Source organism: Perognathus longimembris, chromosome 2 (assembly GCF_023159225.1).
Source record: "Perognathus longimembris pacificus isolate PPM17 chromosome 2, ASM2315922v1, whole genome shotgun sequence".
NCBI classification, from domain to species: Eukaryota; Metazoa; Chordata; class Mammalia; order Rodentia; family Heteromyidae; genus Perognathus; species Perognathus longimembris.
Window position 1 is genome coordinate 136,402,438 of NC_063162.1, and position 22,673 is coordinate 136,425,110.

The 22,673-nt window shown below is 38.5% G+C and overlaps 1 protein-coding gene across 1 annotated transcript in view; it reads right to left on the minus strand.

The window, feature by feature from the left end:
- The window catches only part of Tmem209 (transmembrane protein 209), a 34,057-nt gene extending 13,578 nt beyond the window's left edge, over positions 1-20,479 (minus strand). Inside the window, exons 1-8 of the mRNA XM_048340222.1 lie at positions 20,380-20,479; positions 19,354-19,490; positions 19,140-19,198; positions 18,175-18,306; positions 16,894-17,135; positions 13,184-13,379; positions 3,816-3,991; positions 2,687-2,758 (exon numbers count right to left, since the gene is read on the minus strand). Of these exons, the coding sequence (XP_048196179.1) occupies positions 2,687-2,758; positions 3,816-3,991; positions 13,184-13,379; positions 16,894-17,135; positions 18,175-18,306; positions 19,140-19,198; positions 19,354-19,490; positions 20,380-20,382 (1,017 nt within the window). The 5' untranslated portion in view covers positions 20,383-20,479. The remainder of the gene's footprint in view (positions 1-2,686; positions 2,759-3,815; positions 3,992-13,183; positions 13,380-16,893; positions 17,136-18,174; positions 18,307-19,139; positions 19,199-19,353; positions 19,491-20,379) is intronic.
- Positions 20,480-22,673: the final 2,194 nt, after the last annotated feature.

Consider the following 22,673-nt stretch of genomic DNA (forward strand, 5'->3'; position numbering starts at 1 on the left):
GTATTTAGAGTTCCAAAGTACTTCTCAAATACTTTCAAATGTAACGCTAAGAAGTTTTTTTCTCTTATATTTGAATATTAATGGCATTATAAAATACAGTAAAACCATAAAAATGGCAATCACCTGAAGTCTCAAGAGTTAAATGTATGTGCTATTAGAGTGCAAATTAACTAAGCTCTATTTTATCATTCTTAGATAAAAGATAATCTTCAGTTTCATTTCTAAGTTAATTATACACATTAATTAACATAATTTCTATTAGTTTGAAATTATTAAAATAGTTTGAAATATCACAACAAGCTCTCCCAAATCCTACATATGTGAAAAAACAAAAGTTTTATATCTGCAACAGTTTGGAATATTGCAATATTGCTCTCAGATGGAATTTCAAATTCTATTTTCCATGGTTAGCATAAAACTAATTCTGGATGTGAAAAGACGTGTGTGTGTGTGTGTGTGTGTGTGTGTGTGTGTGTTATGTCTTGTATGAGTGTTTGTGACAACTTTAACCACCACTCCTGTTTTCACACTTTTATCTTATTTAATCATAGATTGAAGGATAAAAGCCAGGTGCTCATGGCTCATGCCTATATTCATGGCTACTCAGGTGGCTGAGATCTTTGGTTCAAAGCCAGCCCAGGCAGGAAAGTTCTAGTATAGTCATTAAAAAACAAAAAAGTTTCAGATTAAATACATGTGCATAATTCCTTATTAACAAGTTTCAAAGCCTCTTTTTGGTTGTTGCTTATTTTTGTTTGTTGTTTTGTGATGAAACCCAGTTTCTTGGGCATGCTATAAAAGACCTCTAGGAGCTACACCCCAGCCTCTGAACACTACTTAAAAAAAAAAGAAATCCAAAGAACTCTATTTCAAAATACAGTATCCTAAGGAATCCAGATAAGGAACTGTGTTTGCAGGTAAGTTTTTGTATTTTAAATAGATATTAGAATTTTCAGATTCATTTATAATTGGAAATAAAGAAGCATACAGCCTCAGGCTATGGTCTCATTCATTTAACATGTATTACATGCAATCTACTTGCCAGCTACTCTGGCTGTAACAAAACTAAGATATCCAGGAAAGTGATTATGACTCCTGCCCAAAAATTCTGGCTGAGTAGTTCTAGAATTAAACTAAAACTTTATTCCTGGGCTCAAGTAATCCTCCTACTGTAGTTTCTTGAGTAGCTAGAACTACAGGTAAGTTTTTGTTTTATTTTTAATTAATGTTTTGGCTTTGAACTCAAGATACTTGTCTCAGCCTCTTGAGTACTGGGATTACAGGCATGTGCCATTATACCTGGCCAGTTACCTTTCCTTCTTGATATCCTATTTAAATTAGAGTAAGTAGCACGGTAAAAGTCAGTGGGTAGCTCACATCTGTAATCCTAGCTACTGAGGAGACTAAGATCTGAGGATAGCAGTTCAAAGCCAGCCCAGGTAAAAAAAGGTCTGTGAGACACTTATCTCCAATAAACTACCTACTCCAAAAGTTGGGTGGACCAATGCCTAACGTATGAAACTGTAACCTCTATGTACATCAGTTTTATAATAAAAACTTAAAAAAAAATAGTTGGGTGGAGGGCTGGGAATGTGGCTTAGTGGTAGAGTGCTTGTCTAGCATGCATGAAACCCTGGGTTCAATTCCTCAGGACCACATAAACAACCTCTCCCCCCCGCAAAACCCCCCACATAAACAGAAAAACCGGGAAGTGGCACTGTGGCTCAAGTGGTAGAGTGCTAGCAAAAAGCTCAGGGTCAGCACACAGGCCCTGAGTTCAAGCCCCAGGACTGGCAACAAAAAAAAAGTTGGGTGGAGCTCTGGCTCAAGTGGTAAAGCACTAGCTTTGAGCAAAAGAAGTACAGGGACAGCACCCAGGCCCAGAGTTTAAGGCCCAGGACCAGCAACAAAATAAATAAGTAAATAAATAAACAAACAAATAAATTGTAAGGAAAGACAATGTAGTTCTAATTTCATTCAGAATGGAGTGGGTGGGGGCTGAAGGACAAAGCAGCAACAGCCACAATTAGTGGAGGAAGGAGCCAATATGCCTGTAGAACCTGGGACATACAGGTGCTACAAGGAATAGGGAATAGGCAGGATTGAAAACATGGGCATGAGCCACCTCTCTGTGTGGAAAAGTTCATGTCCAGGTTAAAGGTAAGTAAAGTAAAGCTAGCTCTGATGGAGGGGATAGGCATGGAGGGAGGGGAAGGCTAAGAAAGAAGGGGAAGGAAGATAAACTAGGTCAACCCAGTCTATTTGCATGTATGAAAACAGAACTAGGAAACCTGTTGACATTGTTTTAAGAAGGGGAGAATGACAGAGGTGGTACCACTTACAACATATAGTAATAAAACAAAAACAAAAAATAAATAAGTTTTCTTAGGGCAAAGACACCTACTTGTTTCTTTTATAATGCTTGGTACATAACAGATTCTGACAGAAAAGCTTGAAAAACTAGGAAGGGAAGAGGATTTTAATAACCTTTATTTCTCTAAATGCACTCATTTACTAAAAATGGAAGGTAAAAACAACCCCATGAAAATGGACACCATAAGGTAAATGTCATGTTTATCCTTTTATATATACTATCTAAACAACCAACAATTCTAAAAAACAGTTGAGTAATATATTTTCATGTTAAGAAGCACTGAGATTGTCCAGAGCAATGGTACCCACTTACATTTCTAAATTTAGCTGTCCATGAATCCATGTGATCAAGAAGTTGTCTATTCATAGTCACTCTTGCCCAAACCTATTAAAAATATGTTTTTAAATGAAGAGTGAGAAAAAAATCTGGATAGAAATCATCATTCTTTCCACATCCTTAGAAATATTTGATGAACTTGGAAAAAAAACAACCCACTTAGTGTTCATGCACAGACATGTCTTTTTAAAAGTTTCTTGCATCTGTAGGTTTAATGATTGGTTTTCTTGCTTTAGAACAAAATTAAAATTCTGTATTTAGTAGGAAACTAGTAAAACTATATATTACTAAATACTTTATTCCAACTATGTTTTAAAAGCAAATCTGTAAGTTCAGATAAATTTTAGTTTCTAATAATTGATACTTAATGATTGTCTTGAATTTATGAACTAAATGGGGCAGATATGAAGAAAGTTAATAATAACCATTCTAAGTTTTATATGAGTACAGACAATGTGTTGGCTAATTTGTATTGATTTTATCTGTCAGACTAGATGCAATCCCACTCTTAGAAGCAGATTCCTGTAATTTGCTTTTCGATAAAATGTCACCAACACATTAAATACTTTGAAAAAAAATAAAAGCAAATCTGCTTATATAAAGTATAATTAGATACTTGGGAACCTTTCTATGAATGTAGAAACATTTTAGGAAGGTATCATTAATGTATCATAGGGGTGGGAATATGGTCTAGTGGTAGAGTGCTTTCCTCCCATACATGAAGCCCTGGGTTTGATTCCTCAGCACCATATATATATAGAAAAAGCCAGAAGTGTCGCTGTGGCTCAAGTGGTAGAGTGCTAGCCTTGAGCAAAAACAAAAAACCCAAAAAACAGCCAGGGTCAGTGCTTAGGCCCTAAGTCCAAGTCCCAGGACTGTCAAAAATAAATAAATAAATAAAGTATCATAAAGAATAAAACGAACAATATAGTTTAGTTTTAGGTACACAAAACTAAGACAGAAGCCTTTCCACTGTTAATCATGTCAGATTTATATTTCTACATAAGTACACATGGAGATTACAGAAAAAACATATTCCAAGGGTAGAATACTTTCTAGCAAACTGAAAATGATAAATACTAAGTCATTTTTATTTTCCATTTACCTCTTCTGCAGCTTGTTTAGAACTGAGGTCAGCTTCATCTTTGTTAGCAGATGGGGCCTGAGACCTACAGGCAAGCTGATACTGAAACTTCTTTAAAGTTTGTGCATAATCCCCCACAGAACGACTGTAGTTCCAGAAAGTTGGGCTGGTAGAAGGAGATGTAGAATCTGGGCTCCCTACAATTATGAAATAAAAGTTTCAGTCTGCTATAGTAAGTTTTGCAACTAGCAGTAAGTAACCCATAGACACTGAGTTTCCTAGGGCTGAGGCAGCAGCACGCAAGGAGATAACCCTCACCATGATCTACCTACCTCTTCTCCAACATTATTTTTTCTCTAGCGAGAAAGCATGGATTCCTTATGTTAAAAATTGAGAAGACTTTTTAAGTAATATGAACTTAAAAGCCCTAAAAATTGTGTTTAAATGTGTCTGTTATTTTTGTTGTAAAATTAACTTGGTTCATTCCCTAAGACTTTTAAGTGATTCAGTGAGAAACAAATATACTTCTTCTAGAACTAAGTAGGCTAAGTAAGTTGCCTGCCTGAATTATTAGAGGCTCCTGCTGAATGGAATAAATATAATCTCCTGTTAATTGACTTCTTGCTGGGCTATGGGTTGTAGTCATTGTGTTTTATTTACTAGTCTGTAGTAAATCTTGTGTTGATTAAAAACCTATCTACATTTTACACTTCTGAATTTATAGTTACTTTTAGGAAATGTAAAAATTGACAAATCTACTTCTATGGATGTCTCTACCAGGATACTTATCACATTTGAGATTATAGTTTGTATTGCTTCCCAAAGAGAATCTGAGCTCCTTGAGGACAGCAGTACAATGCCTGAATATGAAACAAGGAATAACAATTATACTTATGAAGGGCATTTTTTGCAGGGTTTAACACATATCAGAAATATCAATTGATCATACTGTAAAGTTTGTAAAAATCAGAAATAAAAACTAGCTCTTAAAAGAAATGACTATAATAAAATAATATATTCTTTTCAGAGAAATCTCAAAAAGCCTAATAATATACTTTTAAGTATCTAGAAAAACAAGATATAAGCCAAACCACAAATTGGCAGGCAGAAATAATAATTAGGGCATAAGCTAATGAAACAGAGACTGAAGAAACAACAGAAACGATCAATGAAACCAGCTGGTTCTTTGCAGATACGGTTGATAAACCCCCAGCCAAACTGATCAAAAGGAGAGAAAAGACCTGAATTAATAGAAATCCAGAGGATTATTATAGAATACTTTGGAAATGCATATTTTAATAAACTGAAAAATCTAGAAGAAATGGATAAACTCCTATATGCATTTTATCAACCAAATAGATAAATTCCTACATGCATTCTATTAACCAAAATTGAACACAGGTTATAAACCACTTAAATAGATCTATATAACAAGTAATGAGATTGAAACAGTAATAGTCTCACAAAAGAGAAGAGCTCAGGATGGAATGGACTCACTGATGAATACCTTCAGATCTCAAAACAACACTAATGTTCTTCAAACCATGCCACAGGACAGAAAGGAAGGGAATACTGTCAAATTCATTTTGTTGAGACAGAAATATCCTGATATAAAAATTGGACAAGGACACAACACAAAGAACATTATTAAGGAACATTATTAAGGAAATTGACCAATTTCCTTAATATAGATGCTCAGGGTACCAGTGGCTCACGCCTGTAATTCTAGCTACTCAGGAGGCTGAGATCTGAGGATCGTGATTCAAAGTCAGCCGGGCAGGAAAATCTGTGAGACTCTTATCTCCAATTAACCACCAGAAAACCAGGAGTGGGGCTGTGGCTCAAGTGGTATAGCACTAACCTTGAGCTGAAGAGCTCAGGGACAGTGCCACAGGCCCAGAGTTCAAGACCCATGACTGACAAGAGAAAAAAAAAGATGCAAAAACTCTTAATAAAATACTAACTGAATTTAATAACATATTAAAAAGATTATACAACAAGAACAAGTTGAGTTCATTTCAGGAATGCAAGAATAGTTCAACATACACAAATCAATACATGTAATACAACACATAAACCAAATCAGGGACAAAAATCATTTCAGCAGGTGCAGAAAAAAGCCTTTGGCAAAATACAGCAGCCTTGAATGATAAAAGAAAGGATTCCTAGGCAAGGAATGGTGGCTTCCATCTGTAATCCTAGCTACTCAGGAGGCTGAGATCAAGAGGAGCATGGCTCAAGGCCAGCAAAAGCAAAAAGTTCAAAAGACTCCATCTCAACCAATTAAAAATGGACTGTCTGACATCCCAGCTATGTGGGAAAACACAAATAGGAAGACTGCCATGTAGGCTGATACGGGCAAAACAGTGAGACCTTATTAGAAAAGTAACAAAAGTAAATAAGGATGGAGCATGCTTCAAATGGGAGAGCATTGTCTTACAGAGACTCTGAAATTCAAACTCCAGTACAATGAAAAATTAGGACTAGAAAAAATGCAACTTAATAGAAGAAATTCAACTTAATAAAGGCTATATCTGACAAACATACACCAATGTCACTCTTAACTAGGAAATCCAGAACTCATTTCTCCTAAAGTCAAGAAAAAGACATCCTTATTCATCCTTATTCAATATAGTACTGGAATTTCTAGTCTGAGCAATAAGGCAAGAGAAGGAAATAGAAGGGATTCAAACAGAAAAGAGATCAAATTATTCCTATTTGTAGATGATGTGATCCTATATTCAAAGACTCTAAAGAGTCCACCAAAATAAACCCTCCTAAATGTGATAAAAAAATTTCAGTACTGTAGCAGGATATAAACACACAAAAATCAGTAGCTTTTCTATATACCAACAACAGAATGAGAAATAAATCAGGAAAACAATTTCATTCACAACAAACAAAAACCTTTCTGCTAATAAATCTATATAAGAACATGAAAGACCTCTACAATAAAAACAACAAAACCTTGAAGAAACTGAAGGCACCAGAAGGCAGATAAATCTCATGTTTGTGGATTAGCAGAATTAATATAGTGACAATAGCTAAACCACTGAAAGCAACTTACAGGTTAAATATAATTCCCACCAAAATCCCAGTAATTCTTTGCAGAAACAAACAAAAAAAATGAATCCCTTAAGTTTATATGAAAACATAAAGGGCTGGGAATATGGCCTCGTGGCAAGAGTGCTTGCCTCATATACATGAAGCCCTGGGTTCAATTCCTCAGCACCACATATATAGAAAAGGCCAGAAGTGGCACTGTGGCTCAAGTGGCAGAGTGCTAGCCTTGAGCAAAAAGAAGCCAGAGACAGTGCTCAGGCCCTGAGTTCAAGCTCCAGGACTGGCAAAAAACAACAACAACAAAAAACCATAAAGACCTTGAATAGGAAAATCAATCTGAGCAAAAAGAACACTAGAGTTATCATAATATTCAATTCCAAATTGTAATACAGAACCATAATAACAAAAACAGAATGGTACTTGTACAAAAAAGAACATATGAAGACCAATGGAATAGGAACACACAGAAATATACCTACATAGCTATAGCTATCTGAATTTTGACAAGGGAGCCAAAAGTAAACATTGGAGAAGACAACCTATAGCCTTTTCAGAAGGTGCTAGGAAAACCAGTAATTTACATGCAATACGACTGAACCTGAACCTGGTAGACTCCTATTTCTCATACGATCCACAAAGACGAGTGCAAAATGGATCAGAGATCTTAATGTAAGATCTGAAACTTTAAAACTACTACAGGAAAATCAAAGGAAAATACTGAAAGATACTGATATATGTAATTACTAGTAACTATACAAGAAACTGAACTAGGGGCTAGGAATGTGTCTTAAGTAGTAGAGTGCTTGTCTTACATGCATGAATCCCTGGGTTCAATTCCTCAGTACCACAAAAATAGAAAAAAACACAGAAGTGGCACTGTGGCTCAAGTGATAAGAGTGCTATCCTTGAGCAAAAGAAACTCAGGGACAGTGTCCAGGCTGTTATGGGGTTCAAGGGAAGGGATTACCCATCCATCCAAGAGCCCACCACCCAGAGACAGTCTCAAGCAAAAAGATGAAAAAAGATGGATTTATTGGGGAAGTAAAAAGCAAACTGACCGGTCAGGGTCCCAGCCCAACCTGGGGGCTGGGACCTAGGGCGCCTGGGTAAGGTTATAAAGGCAAATACCACATGGTCAAGCCAGCCAGCCACACGCAAGTGGCCAATGAGGTTACAACACTTATAGAACGTGGTCACACGACATGAAAGTGGCCAAGGGAGTTACAGTCTGCCCCATGGTAACTGTTTGAACCAACCTATCATTCTAGTTAGAATTGGCATGCGGATTTGGTGGGTGCCCACAAGATGCAGGTGGATACACCTACTAATGGAGGTGGGGTAGAGCTGCTCCTAGATGGGAGGGCACAGGTTTAACCTTGAACATTCCACAACTCAGGTGGTCAAGCAGTTTACACAATCTTATCTCAGCGAAGGGACTCTTCCCTGGCCAGGGCAGGACCCTCAACTCTGAAGCTCAGGGGTCCGGGGAGATCTTAGTGAAGGTGGGGTCAGCTTCTGCCCTCTCTAATCTGAGATGGAGCCAGTCTGACACCCCCCCCCAAAAAAAAAAAACAGGCCATGAGGTCAAGCTCCAGGATTGGCAAAAAACAGAACAAAGTTATATACTTTGTGTGGGGCTAAATTTTCAAGTAGGACTTCTGACAAAAGTGACTTACAGGAATTAATTATGAGACTATAAATCAACACATATGATGTACTAAATAAAGAACAGAACTAGGGGGGTAAGAAACATTGTCATCCTGGTTTGCGTGTGTGTGTTTGTGTGTGTATGTGTATGTGTGTATGTGTGTGTGTGTGTGTGTGTGTGTGTTTAAGTACCAGGGCTTGAACTCAGGGGATTGTGCTGATTCAACTTGCTTACTCCCATGGCTAATACTCTATTACTTGACCCCCACCTTGAGCCTTGTATTTTGCTGGCCTGCAATTTTGATCCTTGGGAACTCAACTTTCTAAGTAGCTAGGAGTACTTGTATGAGGCACTAGCACCAGCTGCTATCCTGTTTTGATTAATCATTTTGACAATTAACTTTAAGAATGATCAAGCCGGGGTTGGCAATGTGGCTTAGTGGTAGAGTGCTTGCCTAGCATGCATGAAGCCCTGGGTTCAATTCCTCAGTACGACATACGCAGAAAAAGCTGGAAGTGGGTCAAGGGGTGGAGTGCTAGCACCCAGACCCTTAAAAAAAATGATCAAGCTTTCTATGAAAAAACTTGAACTTAAAATTTCAACAGAGTGGCTTTAGATAATGAATAGAAACAGGAAGTTTTAACACCTGTTGTACAGTAGCCCACGTCACTTAAAAGCAGAGACATAATAGTGCCTTTTGGCAATGACTGCTCCTACCACCGTTACCACCAAAATAGCTCAAAATGTAAGCTCCAGCACCTGAAAAAGACCTAAGAAGCAAAGCACAAAGAGAAAACCAAATAACCTCAAACACTTATAAATAGCTAAAGCAGTTTATTAGATAAAACACATTATTCAAATTAGTGAATGGTGGAGCTTGAAAAAAAAACACACATAAGTAGCCAATAGCTAAAAATGAAGAGAGAAGTGAAAACTCAAGGGACTATCAATTAGTTAGTTGATACTGTGGCTGCTCCAGAGAATTCTGCCAGTCTCGAGATATCTACGAGACATCTACCGGCTTGTAGGGTACAAACAGATAACTGGAAATAAGGATTTAAGTCCAGGAAAGGCAGAGTCACAATGAGACCTTTCTCCTAATCATACTATTTCCTTTCTTCCAGCAAAGGGCCACATTCTCTGTGTATAAGGAAAAAAAAAAATCTTCCCACTGGCATTAGGGGCTAAAGGAAGCTTATCTATCTTGGACTGTTGAGATAAAAACAAAACAAAGCAAACACTAAAATCTGAGATTATAGTGTTTATTTTTATTTCTTCTGAGATTTTAGAGGTATAACTTACTCTTCACTTACTTAAGTTACCTCAAGGTCAATGATATTCCTTGAGCAAATACAAACGGATGAGCTGAGACAAAGCTTCCATCTGTCCGCCAAGGACACACAAAGCACTGATAAAACTCTATAGAAATTGAAGGCTGTTTAACAAAACAAATAAAAATCACATAAATCACTACAAGCCTCCAAGCACAACAGCAAGACAAATATGTCAATATTTAGCCTCCAAGAACTTTAGATAACTGTTGGAAAGTTGGTTTAAAGTCACAGAGATAGAAAAAGGAATAGAAAACAAAAGAGAAGGATATCTCCCTGTATAAAGTACGCATATTTGAAACGAACCAAATCCAAACAATGAAAAGAAGCAAACTAAAAACAGAACAAGCCATCCATAAGTCCAAAGTGGCTAAAAGAAACTGGGCTGAGAGATAAAAAAGAAGGTTGTTCTCTGGAGAAGAAAGTCAAACTACTAAATGTGCTAGAAATAGAAGTACTAGAAGGTCTCCATTTTGCAACCACCACTGCATTAACCCAATCAAGCAAGCTTATTGATGAATCACTAGGGAAATACTTCTGGTAGCCTTATGATACTAAGAACTGACCCCCCAGAGCCTGTGTGTACTAGGAAATACTTCACCTTGAAATACATTTCTGGCCTACAGAAAGTTATGAAAAAAATCTGCTTGCCATCATCACCTTGATCAAGTGATCCCATCTTATCTCACCAATAAAGGGACAAAATGACATCATTTATTTACTGATGTCATACACTGAAGGAGACATGCCATAAAAGTTGTATTCCTATCAGAAAAATAATAGTCTGAATCTAATAAGAGAAAATCATCAGACAAATCCAAATTTACCAAATAGCTCGACCTCTTCAAAATGGAAAGCCTGTCATAAAAGCAAAAAACCCCTCACACTACTCCCTACCAATGCACTAGATTAGAAGATCAAAGAAGCACAATAGCATCAGTGAAAAAAGGTACAAAAGCATTTTAATTTTTTTTGGGGGGGGGGCAGTTGTGGGGCTTGAGCCATGTCTGGGTGCTGTCCCTGAACTCTTTTGCTCAAGGCTAGCACTCTACCACTTTGAGCCACAGATTCACTTCTGGTTTTCAGGTGGCTAAATGGAGATAAGAGAGTCTCATGGACTTTCCTGCTTGGGGTGGCTTTGAACAGGGATCTTCAGATCTTAGCCTGGTTACAGATATGGAGTTGGAGCACCAATGTGTGCTAGTTCCTAGCTGTATGGTGTGAAGGCCTAGAGTAAAGATAAGTAACAACAACATACTAACTGCTTAGAGTATATACTGCTGTAGGAAGTAGAGCTGACTCCATCTTGATTAGGGAAACATAATAGCAAATGTTGTGGGAGTAGAGCTGACTCCATCTTGATTAGGGAAACATGGTAGCAATCATTAAAATGAAGTTAAATATTAGGTCAACCTGACACAAAATTCTGTTTCTGTAAATGGCTTGCTTGTTTGTTGCTTGCCTACTCCCTGCATCAACCTCCTACATCTGTGCTATGCTTTTACCTTTAAAAACCCCAGCTCACTGGACTGTTAGGGAGTCTGTTACTGGGGTCGCAGTTTCAGCTCCTGAGTCTGTGCTGTGTTCCTGGCCAGTCAGTTGGCTTTTTGATTCCCCAATAAATCCATCTTTTTGCTTGAGACTGTCTCTGAGTGGTGGACTCCTGGAGGGATGTGGAATCTCCTCCCTCAAACCCCATAACAGATACCAACTCCTAATTATCATTCTCCAATGAAAAATATTGGGACTCCTAGGAGAAACATACCAGTCCCAGATCCAGCTAGCCAAAGTACCAGATGAGGAATTAGAGGTGTGGCTCAAGTGGTAGGGCCCCAGCCAGCAAGTGGGTGGTCCTGACTTTAATTCCCAGTACTGACCAAAACAAATAAAATAAAATTAAGGGCTGGGGGCATTGGTCCAGTGGTAATATGCGGTAATGTGCCCGCCTAACAAGTGCAAATCCCAGAGTTAAAACTCTAGTACTGTAAAAAAAAATTTTAAAAGAAATATTCAGGAATGTTAATGAACAAATATAAAGGTCAAAATTTGGAGACGATGTATTCTTTTCAATATACCAAAACCACTTATAAAAATTGATCATGCAGCAAGCCTAGAAGTTTCAGCTCCCTCTCCTCCTTAAAAAAAAAAAAAACAACCCACACATAAAATAAAAGAAAAAGAAAAACTACAAAAATTAGCAGCCATAGATCAGAATCTCTGAACATAGTACAATTAGCTTAGGAGAAAATAAAGATAACCAGGTCTTTTCAGGCTTGAAAATTAAAAATTAAAAGCAACATCAATAATTTCCAAACATCAACAACAATCCTACTACATACTTAACTTCTATGGTCAATGCAAATATAAAAACAAAGTTAGAAAATATCTGAAAATCACAAAGACTTGTAGGGGTATTCTTTGTGTTATAGTCTCTAATTTTCAGTAGACTTGGAAATACTTGAAAATTTTAAAAAGCATGTACCCAAAGTAACAAGATAATATTGATTTGTTCCTGTGACATTTGTGGCACTTTCAGGCAGAATTAAATTAAAAATCCCTAGAGAGATTTCAAGCGACACAAAGAGCCATGGTCCAATAACTTGGCTTCCTCACCAGGCTTTAGCACCTAATGTGCTTTCTGTGAAACTTCCTGAGGGGGAAAAATCATTACTCAGTTCAATAACCTAATTTGGTTTCAAATAATTGACTTTGTAATAATCAAATCCACCCCAAATAGATTAAGACTTGCTAACACTGTTTCCTAAGGAAAAGTATAGGCTATAAGACAAATTAAAAAACTACTGTAAAAACAGCAACACTCCTAGGGTGAATACATGCTCTTTTATCATCCTGCCCTACCACTCTGGCCTTCCCAAGGATTCCCTGAAAAGAGAGAACCATTATTTGAGTAAGGTTTACTATACCCCACTTCAAAAATATTATTTGGGGGCTGGAGGTATGTCTCATGCCATAGACTACCAGCCTAGCCCAAGTGGGAAGCCTGAAGTTCAATTCCTCATGCTGCAATAAGGCAAGACAACAAACAAACAACAAGGAAAACCAAACCCACAATATTTTTGAGTCTTACTTTTAAATAGAAATTTAACTTATAGGATAAGACTTTCAATCTTACTATAGATGAAATGTTTACACTTTCTTAGCTCAGTTATACTTCTTAAATTTGGAGTTACTTCTAACTGCATAGTATAAAATGTATCCCAGGCTTTAAAAGGTATATTAGTAAAACATTAAAAAATAATGTACAGATACCAAAATAATGAGAACAGGTCAAGAATTATGAGGTGACAATGAAAACATGTACACTAGATAAAAAATAAAATATGTACCCAGCTTAACTCTGTGCTGCTTCTCTTCTTCACTTCTAAGAAAAGTGTCCAAGGTCCGTAGGTCTGTCATGTAGTCCTCTTTGTCGGTTGGTGAGTTGTAGACTGTGGGGGAAGTACGGTAGCGAGCTCTCAATCCACTGCTCTCTACTGGGCCAACAGTGGTAGGATATGGAGAAGAAGGGCTAAAGCCTGCCAGCTATACAAAATAGAAGATTTGATTTTATTTTTCCTTAATTGAAATTTATTTTTGTTATTAAAAAAAGTAACTTTAAAAAAGTGACTTAAGCACACTGACAAACCTAAGGCTGGAGAAGTTATGGAACAGATTTAACTGTTCAATGCTAGTGGCAATCCCAAATGGTACAGCCATTTCCAAAAGCAGGGTGGTTTCTTAAAAATGAAACATTCTCTTACCACACCATCTAGCAATTGTTCCCCTGGCAATGGAACATTATTCAGTGTTAAAAACAAACGAGCTGGGGTTGGGGAATTAGCTCAGTGGCCCACTTGCCTGGCAAGTGCAAGGCCTTGAGTTGGGTCCTCAGCTCTGCAAAACAAACAACAAATAAGTCATCAAGCTATGAAAATACATGGAGGAACCTTAAATACGTATGCTAAGTGAAAGAAGCAATGTCAAGTCTTTGACGTGTACGATTTTAACTATATGACATTTTGGAAAAGGCAAAATCATGGGGAAGTGAACAGATCAATGATTATAAGGAAATAGGAAGGAAAGAAGGATGAACACATGGAGCACAGGGAATTTAAAAATTTGTTTGACAAACGATATTCTACCAATTGTAATTAATTTAACACTTTAATGTAACTTTTATTGATAATGGATGTGAGGAACATGTGCATGACATGATGATGGGAATGTGTGCAAATCTTTGTACCTAGCTCTAAATTGTGCTGCAACCTAAAATTTCTCTTAAGAAGTCTGTTGTTAAGGCTGGGTACAGTGGCTCAAGCTTGTAATCCTGCTATATGAGGGTGGAGATCCAGGGATCACCAGTCAAGGCCAGCCAGGGCATAATTTGTTTTTTGGGGGGGGGGGGGTAGCAGTCCTGGGGCTTGAACTCTGGGACTGGATGCTGTCCCTGAGCTTTTTTGCTCAAGGCTAAGTGTTCTATCACTTAAGCCATGGCTGCACTTCTGGTTTTTTTGTAAATGGATATGAATTTCATGAACTTCATTGCTTGGGTTGGCTTTGAACCATAATCCTCAGATCCCAGCAACCTGAGTAGCTAAGATGATAGGTATGAGCTACCAGTGCCCCCTTCCTGATGCATCTTTTTAAGATTTTAAACAAGAAAGCTTAATAAGGTGAAAAATCTTAATTCATCAGCTTTTCCATCTTATGTATTTATTTATTTTTGGCCAGTCCTGGGCTTTGAACTCAGGGTCTGGGCACTGTCTCTGAGCTTCTTTTGCTTAAGGATGGCACTCTACCACTTGAGCTACAGTACCACTTTCAGGTTTTTCTGTTTATGTGGTACTGCATGCCACAAAGCCACATCCCCAGCCCTCCATCTGATTTTTATTTATTTCCAAATTTTTATTATCACACTGATGTACAGAGAGGTTACAGTTTCATACATTAGGCATTGGATACATTACTTGTACTGTTTGTTACCTCGTCCCTCATACCCCCCTCCCCCCACCTCCTTTCCCTTCCCCCCCCCCATGAGGTGTTCCATTCACTTAGACCAAACAGTTTTGCAAGTATTGCTTTTGTAGTTGTTTTTCTTTTTTTACCCTGAGTCTCTCAATTTTGGTATTCCCTTTCAATTTCCTAGTTCTAATACCAGTATACATGGTTTCCAATATACTCAGATAATGTTACAGAGATAGTGTAGGTACAACCACAGGAAGGTGATACATCTGATTTTTAAATGGAGAAATGTTCAAGGAAGAAAAGATGACTGAAAAGATCAAACAGGAAAAAGGAGCTAAAGCAAGAAAAGAGTTTCCTTAAAAATAAACATAGTACTTGATATTTTGGTGGTCTCCCCTCTTTTGTACAGCTAGAATATAAGCCACAATTTACTTATTTTTGAGGCTAAAAAGCAATTGCATTTGACATTTTCTGTCAATTCTCTTACTCTACAGTGCAAATTGCTATATAAAGAATCGACATATAAAGGAACACAAAGCTCCCCCAAAGCTCCCTTCTATTATATATAGAATGAATCACAAGTAAGTGATGGCAAAATAGCTTAAATGTTTGATACTAGGTTAACTTGTTACTAATTTTAGCAAAACAAAAACAAGAAAACCTTCATCTTACTCCATTAGAAGATTAAAAAAAAGATCAATTCTCAAACTGAAGAGATTTCTAAATTTAGACCGGAACGAAGTTCAAGAAGATAAACAGATTTGACTATTAAAACTTTTAAATCCCTATGTGAATATCTTTATGAATTATAAACTTAAAATAGAAATCTAAATAAAACAAATCAGAGGACAGAGACCCAAAAGACAAATAGAGAGGGAAAATGACTGTTTAGTGGCTTTGCAAAAAAAGAATTTAAAATAGAACACTTCCATTTTTCTTAATTATAGAAACATAAAAAAACAACGGTGACCAAGAGTGTAGTAAAATGAATACTCATATATCTATACTAATATAATTATTTAGTTCATTTGGGTAGCCAACTGCACCTATATACACAGAACTACTTCTCATGTCTTTTCTTTTTTTTTTTTTTGGCCAGTCCTGGGCCTTGGACTCAGGGCCTGAGCACTGTCCCTGGCTTCTTCCCGCTCAAGGCTAGCACTCTGCCACTTGAGCCACAGCGCCGCTTCTGGCCGTTTTCTGTATATGTGGTGCTGGGGAATCGAACCTAGGGCCTCGTGTATCCGAGGCAGGCACTCTTGCCACTAGGCTATATCCCCAGCCCCTCATGTCTTTTCTTAAATGAAAATATTTTACATATTCATGAGTAAACCATGGATATTAGAGGAATAATAAATAGCTATTAAATAGATTATTTGGGGTACAAGAACTAGGAGTAATTTTCTTTCTATTTTATTTTCCTAATTACCTCTAATGATTATATAGTACTTTCCTTGTGAAAAAATTATTTTAAAAAGTTATATTTACCTGGTGGCTATGAATTATCACTGTATTTCTTATAATTCTATAACTTTTTCTAAATTCTATTATCTGCCATAATTCTTTTTTGCGTGTGTATGCCAGTCCTGGGGCTTGAACTCAGGGCCTAGGCACTGTCCTGAACTCAAGGCTAGCTTTGTACTTCATTATTTTTGTATATGTTAATCTTTTTCCTCTGTCATTTTAAGATACTGCTTATAGATTTATTTATTTAGTTAGTTTTGCCAGTCCTGTGGCATGAACTCAGAGCCTGGGCACTCACTGTCCCTGAGCGTCTTTTGCTCAAGGCTAGCTAGCATGCTACCACTTAAGCCACAGTGCCACTTCTGACTTTTTCTGTTTATGTGGTATTGAGGAATCAAACCCAGGGTTTCATGCATGCTAGGCAAGTACTCTACCACTAAGCCACATTCCCAACCCCCTTTATACAAGTTTTGACAAGGTACCAAGAAATTTGGCTCTATTCTTGGTTCCTAAATGAATTACTGTTTCTCAGCATTCATCAATTAAGAAGTTTTGACTCAGTTGATGATTTTTAATACATATCCCTATACTAAAATAATGTGACTGGCCAAGAGAAAAAAGTTATTACCTTATTATAGCCAGTAACTGGTGAGTAGGTTACTCCAGGACTGTAAGAACCACTGCCACTTGAGGACAGACCTTGCAGCTGAGGGCTGTATCCAGTCATACAGCTGGCGGTAAACTTGGGACTGGTACTGGGTGAGCGAGATGGGCTGTAACTCAACACACTCTGACCCTGAATTGAAGGGGAAGGTGGAGAGGGAGGGATCTGAGGGACTGCCAGATCATGAGGAGGAGTGGTCTGTACAACTAGGGAAAAAAAGGGAAAAAATTATATACACACACATACACATATGCCTACACATATGTATATACACACATGTGTGTATATACACAGTACATATTAATGTTTTTGCTTTGTATTTTGAGACAGAGAATTACTATGTAGCCCAGGCTAGGCTAGACTTGGGAGATCTTCCTGCCTCAGGCTCCCCAGTGTAAATTAAATTTTTTTCCTTTATTGAGATTAACTACACAAATTTCACAGTATACAGTTCAACCCTCCCAAAAATGGACATTGTCATTCTAATCTACAAACTTTATGAGCCCTATGAACATTAACAATAAAACAATTTCTTCCAGATCGGGTGATATGTACATTTCTTTCCTTTTGCTTAGTATCATCTGTTCCCTCTTTTTCTCTCATCTCTTCTCTCCCCCCACCACCCTTGAGTTGCTCAGTTCACTTTCATCAATGTCCACTGCAGCTGTTGGGGCCCTCTACTGTGTTTTTTTTTTACCTGCTTTCTACTCATTCTGTGCCCTCCTCCCATCTTCCCTCAGATGTGCATACATATGTACCATATGCGAGGTGAAGAATATAGAGTCCTCTAAATACTATAAGACAAATTAAGGAGGGTCCTTTGTTTGCTTATCTTTGGAGTTCTTTTCATTCTGTATATTAGCAAATAAATTTTATAAAATCAACTTAAGGAACTTTATCTTTTTCTTTGGGAAAAAGTTAACAGAAAGACTTATTAAATTATATCATGTATCAATACTAAAGACACAAATCAGTTACTTTTTTTCCACTTCCAGAGTTCAAAACAAGAAATTGACTTCCATGTACTAAGTTAGGTTATTTAATTTTATTCAACAACAGAACATGCTTCTATGATGTTGTTGAATAGTTAGTTCCAATAAATTTTACAAATGGCAATGATAATCACAGGTTTTAAGATAATTTCCTATAGATTTGCTTAATACACGAACCAGATGGTCTTAAGTCTATAAAAAGGGAAAATTATGAGGTTAATTCCCACCTTTGCTAGAGACATAAAGTACTTACCAGTTGTTTTCAATCCTAAAAGTGTTTGCTGTCCAGGACTAACAACCAGACTTGTTGGTGCTACAGTATACTTGAAGTATCTCCAAAAATCAAATAAGGCATTAAGGCTGAAGAGAGATGCAAGGGCAAGCTCTGGAAGAGAACAACTTGTTTTTAAAAAGGGTTGGGAATATGGCTTTAGTGGTAGAGTGCTTGCCTTGCATGCATGAAACCCTGGGTTCGATTCCTCAGTACCACATGAACAGAAATGGCCAGAAGTGGTGCTTTGGCTCAGGTGGTAGAGTGCTAGCCTTGAGCAAAAGAAGCTCAGAGACAGTGACCAGGTCTTAACTTCAAGTTCCAGGACTGTCAACAAACAAACAGGCATGAAGAAGACAAGTGAGATTTATAAGAATGCCCAGTCTGTGAATAAGCCACGACTCCCAGGCCTTCAGATTCCAAATTCTTTGCTCTTCTACTTGTCACACCAATAACATGACAGACTTTAGATTAATGTGGATATACAGATGTTATTTTAACATCCATAAGAACTCTTTATACCAGGATGCTGGAAGAGCAAACAGAAAAGGAAGGAATGAAGAAATTGAGGAAGGCATCCATGAAGTAGAAATCTTAGCTGGTTCTAAATGGTGAAAATATGGAGAGGGCATTCAGGAGAGTAACAAATAACGTTCTTCGGGCTGGGGATATGGCCTAGTGAAAAGAGTGCTTGCCTCCTTTACAAATAACGATCTTCCAATAATGATCAACACATAATGATCACTTCCAAGCCTTATTTTTCAAGAGACTTGTAATTGATACTGTATTGTTTATTAATTTGTCTCCTCTACTTGAACATTCTATAGGGTTGTTACCTTATTCTCTCTCTATTCCCAGTTCAAAGAACACAGAACATTGTACTACATTAAACCTGCAAGCAACTTTTTCATTGTCAGTAAATCTAAATTACAGTGAAAATTACTTACCAATATACCACAGGGGCCAATATGTCACATTGTAATATGAACTAATCAACTTTCCAGTCCTGAAAAAATTAGAAAGGCTTTTCAATAAACTTAAAAAAACACACAAAAACACCTAAAACCCACCAAAAAAAAATCAAACTGAACACAAAATGCTATGGAACCAGCCATTGCCTGTCTGTATTTCACTTTTTATTTTTTAAGCTGATTAACTTACATTTCAGTATATATCATTCCAGCCACAGATACATTTAGGAGTCCCCATGCCAAAACCACTTTCCTAGCTTCTGTTTCTTTTCTCATCTTGATGGTTCTGTCAATAAGGGAAGTACTAGGGCTTCCCTCTCCTTGCATCTATTCAAATGCAAAACAAAAACAAAAAACAAACCAACAACATAGGAATTAATCAAAACTCAAGAAATTTGCATCCTTTATCAAGTAAAAACTACACTCTTTTCCCTTGCCTTTACAATGTCTGACCACGTGTTTTCCATTTTGACATTAGTATATGAAAAGGGAACCTTACACTCTTACTTCCTTTGGCACTAGATAAATCAGAGAGAACTGGTTATTTTGGCGAATAATACTTCCAATAAATAAAGATGTCTTATTTTGTAATTTAAGGGTTGGTTAATATGTGTAGATACTTCACGTTTTGTCTTTAGAATATGTCACAAGGACCGAGGTTTAAGAAACTCCAAATACCAACTTTAGGAAGGAAATGAAACAAACTGTGCTTTGTAATTCCTTTAGACTCTTCGTCCATCAGAAGCAGCCCTTACAAGTGCCAAGCCTTAAATTAAATAACCTTGCACCCGAGGGTACAAGGGTCCCCCAAGTGTGTAAAATGTGTAGGAGGCGAAGGTTCACGGGCGTGGGAAGTGTGCACACACTGTTTTGGCACACTGGAATGTACATGTCCTTTGTTTTGCAGTTGCTGACAAGGGGAAGATCGGTTCCCGCCATTTAGAGGGTCCGAGCCCACTTCGCTGAGCAGGCCTCTTCCCGCCATCCTGCCCGGGTCAACACTCCCCAACACGACCTCGGGTCCCCCACGCTGCTCCCTTCCTCCCTCCCACTGCGAAGGGCAGGACGTCTATCGTCACACTCTCTTTTGGCTGAACCTCGGGCAGATCCGTAGGCGCGAAACTCAAAAGTCGGGGTAGCTTCCACGTGCGGGAAGACAACCCTCCCCGCCGCACCCCCTACCCGTCCCCCCCACCCCCCTCCCACCAAAACGCACCATGCTCTCTCCAGTCGGAAACCGCGGGCTCGCGCCACTCGCTACTGCACATGCGCAAAGCAAAGCGCTCAGGGGGGGCGGGTGAGCGGGGAGGCTACAGTTACCGGAAGAACTGGGCTGTCTTTTCTCGCGAGAGCATGGGGAGGAGAGGCCGGCTGAGCGCGGGCGCGGCCACGATCGTTACCAAGGAAACGCCCTCGGCTTTTGTGGCTCCGGCTCGGGTGGGCTGTGGAGTGAAAGCTGAAACCAGCGTACTTCAGACCAGGTTCTGACCCCGCTGTGGGAAGTAATGAGGGTGACGGAGTTGAAGTTTGCACCTATTCCTAGAGTGTTTGCTTCCTTCAGAAGCTTCTCTTATGGCTTCCCCTTGCTTAGGGTACAGCTTGCAGGGTGTGCTCAGGCAAACGACAAAGCGTTTCTTTTCCCCTTGCTAAACTATGTTTTCCTCCATTGGTCTTGACCAACTTGTTAAATATCTCTGTAAGGAAGGTGCAGCAGTATCAACAAAGCTCCACATTCTTCTTGAAGTTGCCAGTGGTTGATATTTTAAGCCCCACCCCCCACCCCAATAATACTTGCCAGAACTTCCAATTCTGTGGAAAAAGTTCAAAAGGGAGTGGAGGGTTTTTTTTGTTTTTGTTTTTGTTTTCTTTTTTGTTGGCACTGGGGCTTGAACCCCAGGGCCTGTGGTTCCTTGAGCTGTTACTATTTTTTGCAAGGCTAGCCTCTACCACTCGAGCCACAGTACACCACTTCCTGCCTTTTCTGAGTGGTTTATTGGAGATGAGAGCCTTTCCTGCCCTGGCTGGCTTTGAACTGAGATCCTCAGATCTTAGCCTGCTGAGTAGCTAAGATTATAGGCGCGAGCTGCCAGCAGCCTGGCTGAGTGTGGTGAGCCTGGTGCCGAAGATAAGAAACGAGTTAAGATTAAAAAAAAAAACCATCTGAGTTGTAGGAGCTCAGCCTGTGTAGATACCAAAAGGGATAAGGAGGGGCAAATCAGGTGGGCACAGAGCTATGGGAGGTGGCTCACACCTTCTTGGGAATAAATAACTCCAGTAACACCAGGTCTGAATCTGTGGGCCCTGGGCACTCATTCTGCATATAGATAAGTGTGTCCGTTTTCGCTGTGGCTGAAGTGGCAGAGTGCTGGGCTGGCCTTGAGCAAAAAGAAGCCAGGGACAGTGCTCAGGCCCAGAGTCCAAGGCCCAGGACTGGAAAAACCAAAACAAACAAAAAACCAGTGTGTCCATTTTTAAAAAATGAATAACTCGTGTCACAATAAGCCGGTTCATGTACATCCCAGTGACTATAATTTTTCCTAAAATGATTCCAAGATTAAAGAGAATGAAGAGAATGAAGTTTGTGATATTGCACATGAAAATCAGTAGAAAATCAGCCATGCTCTTAAAAGACCTAGCCAGTGTGTGTGTGTGTGTGTGTGTGTGTGTGTGTGTGTGTGTGTATAGTTTGAACTCAGAACCTGGACACTGTCCTAAAGCTTTTTTTCCTCAAACTAGCACTCTACCACTTGAGCCACAGCTGCACTTCCAGCTTTTTGGTGGTTAATTGGAGATAACCATTAAAGACTCTCCTGGGTTGGCTTCAAGCTAAGCTCTTTGGATCTCAGCCTCCTGAATAGCTAGAATTATAGGTGTGAGCCACCCAATGCTCCACTACCTAGCTGATTTTAAGTGAACCTTAAAAAAAGCAATTTTAGGTTGCCTTACAGCAATGTTTAGCTCTAGCTGTGGATGTAGAGATGAACTAATTCTGAAAAATATTCGAAGGGATGATTCAACTCAATGTACAGTAAAAATTAAAGTGCCAGGTTCCCACAGAACCCCATGTGGAGACTTCTTTAAAAGAAATTGCATACATTTAATGTGATCTTTAACATGTACTTATATATTTCTTTTAATCCAAGGTTTAAAAAAGAACACTACCATCCAAATTTTAAGGTTGCTCTTATGTATTAGGCGTACCATAAATAACATAGACTAATTGGGTGTATCCTCTCCCTTAAAAAGAACAAACCAGAGTTAGTTTTAAAAAGACATTTTCCTTCACAGTTTAAAAGACTGGGAGTTCAAGACCAAGATGTCTAGTTTTCAATCAAGACCAAGAGTTAGTTTTCTTGAGACTTGTTCCCTAGGTTTGTAGAAAATCTCATTTTGTTTTTATAGCTTCCCTCCTCCCCTCCCCTTTCCTCTCCCCCCCCCTCCCATTCTGGTGACTCAGTGCTGCCACCTCCTCCTCCTCCTCCTCCTCCTCCTCCTCCTCCTCCTCCTCCT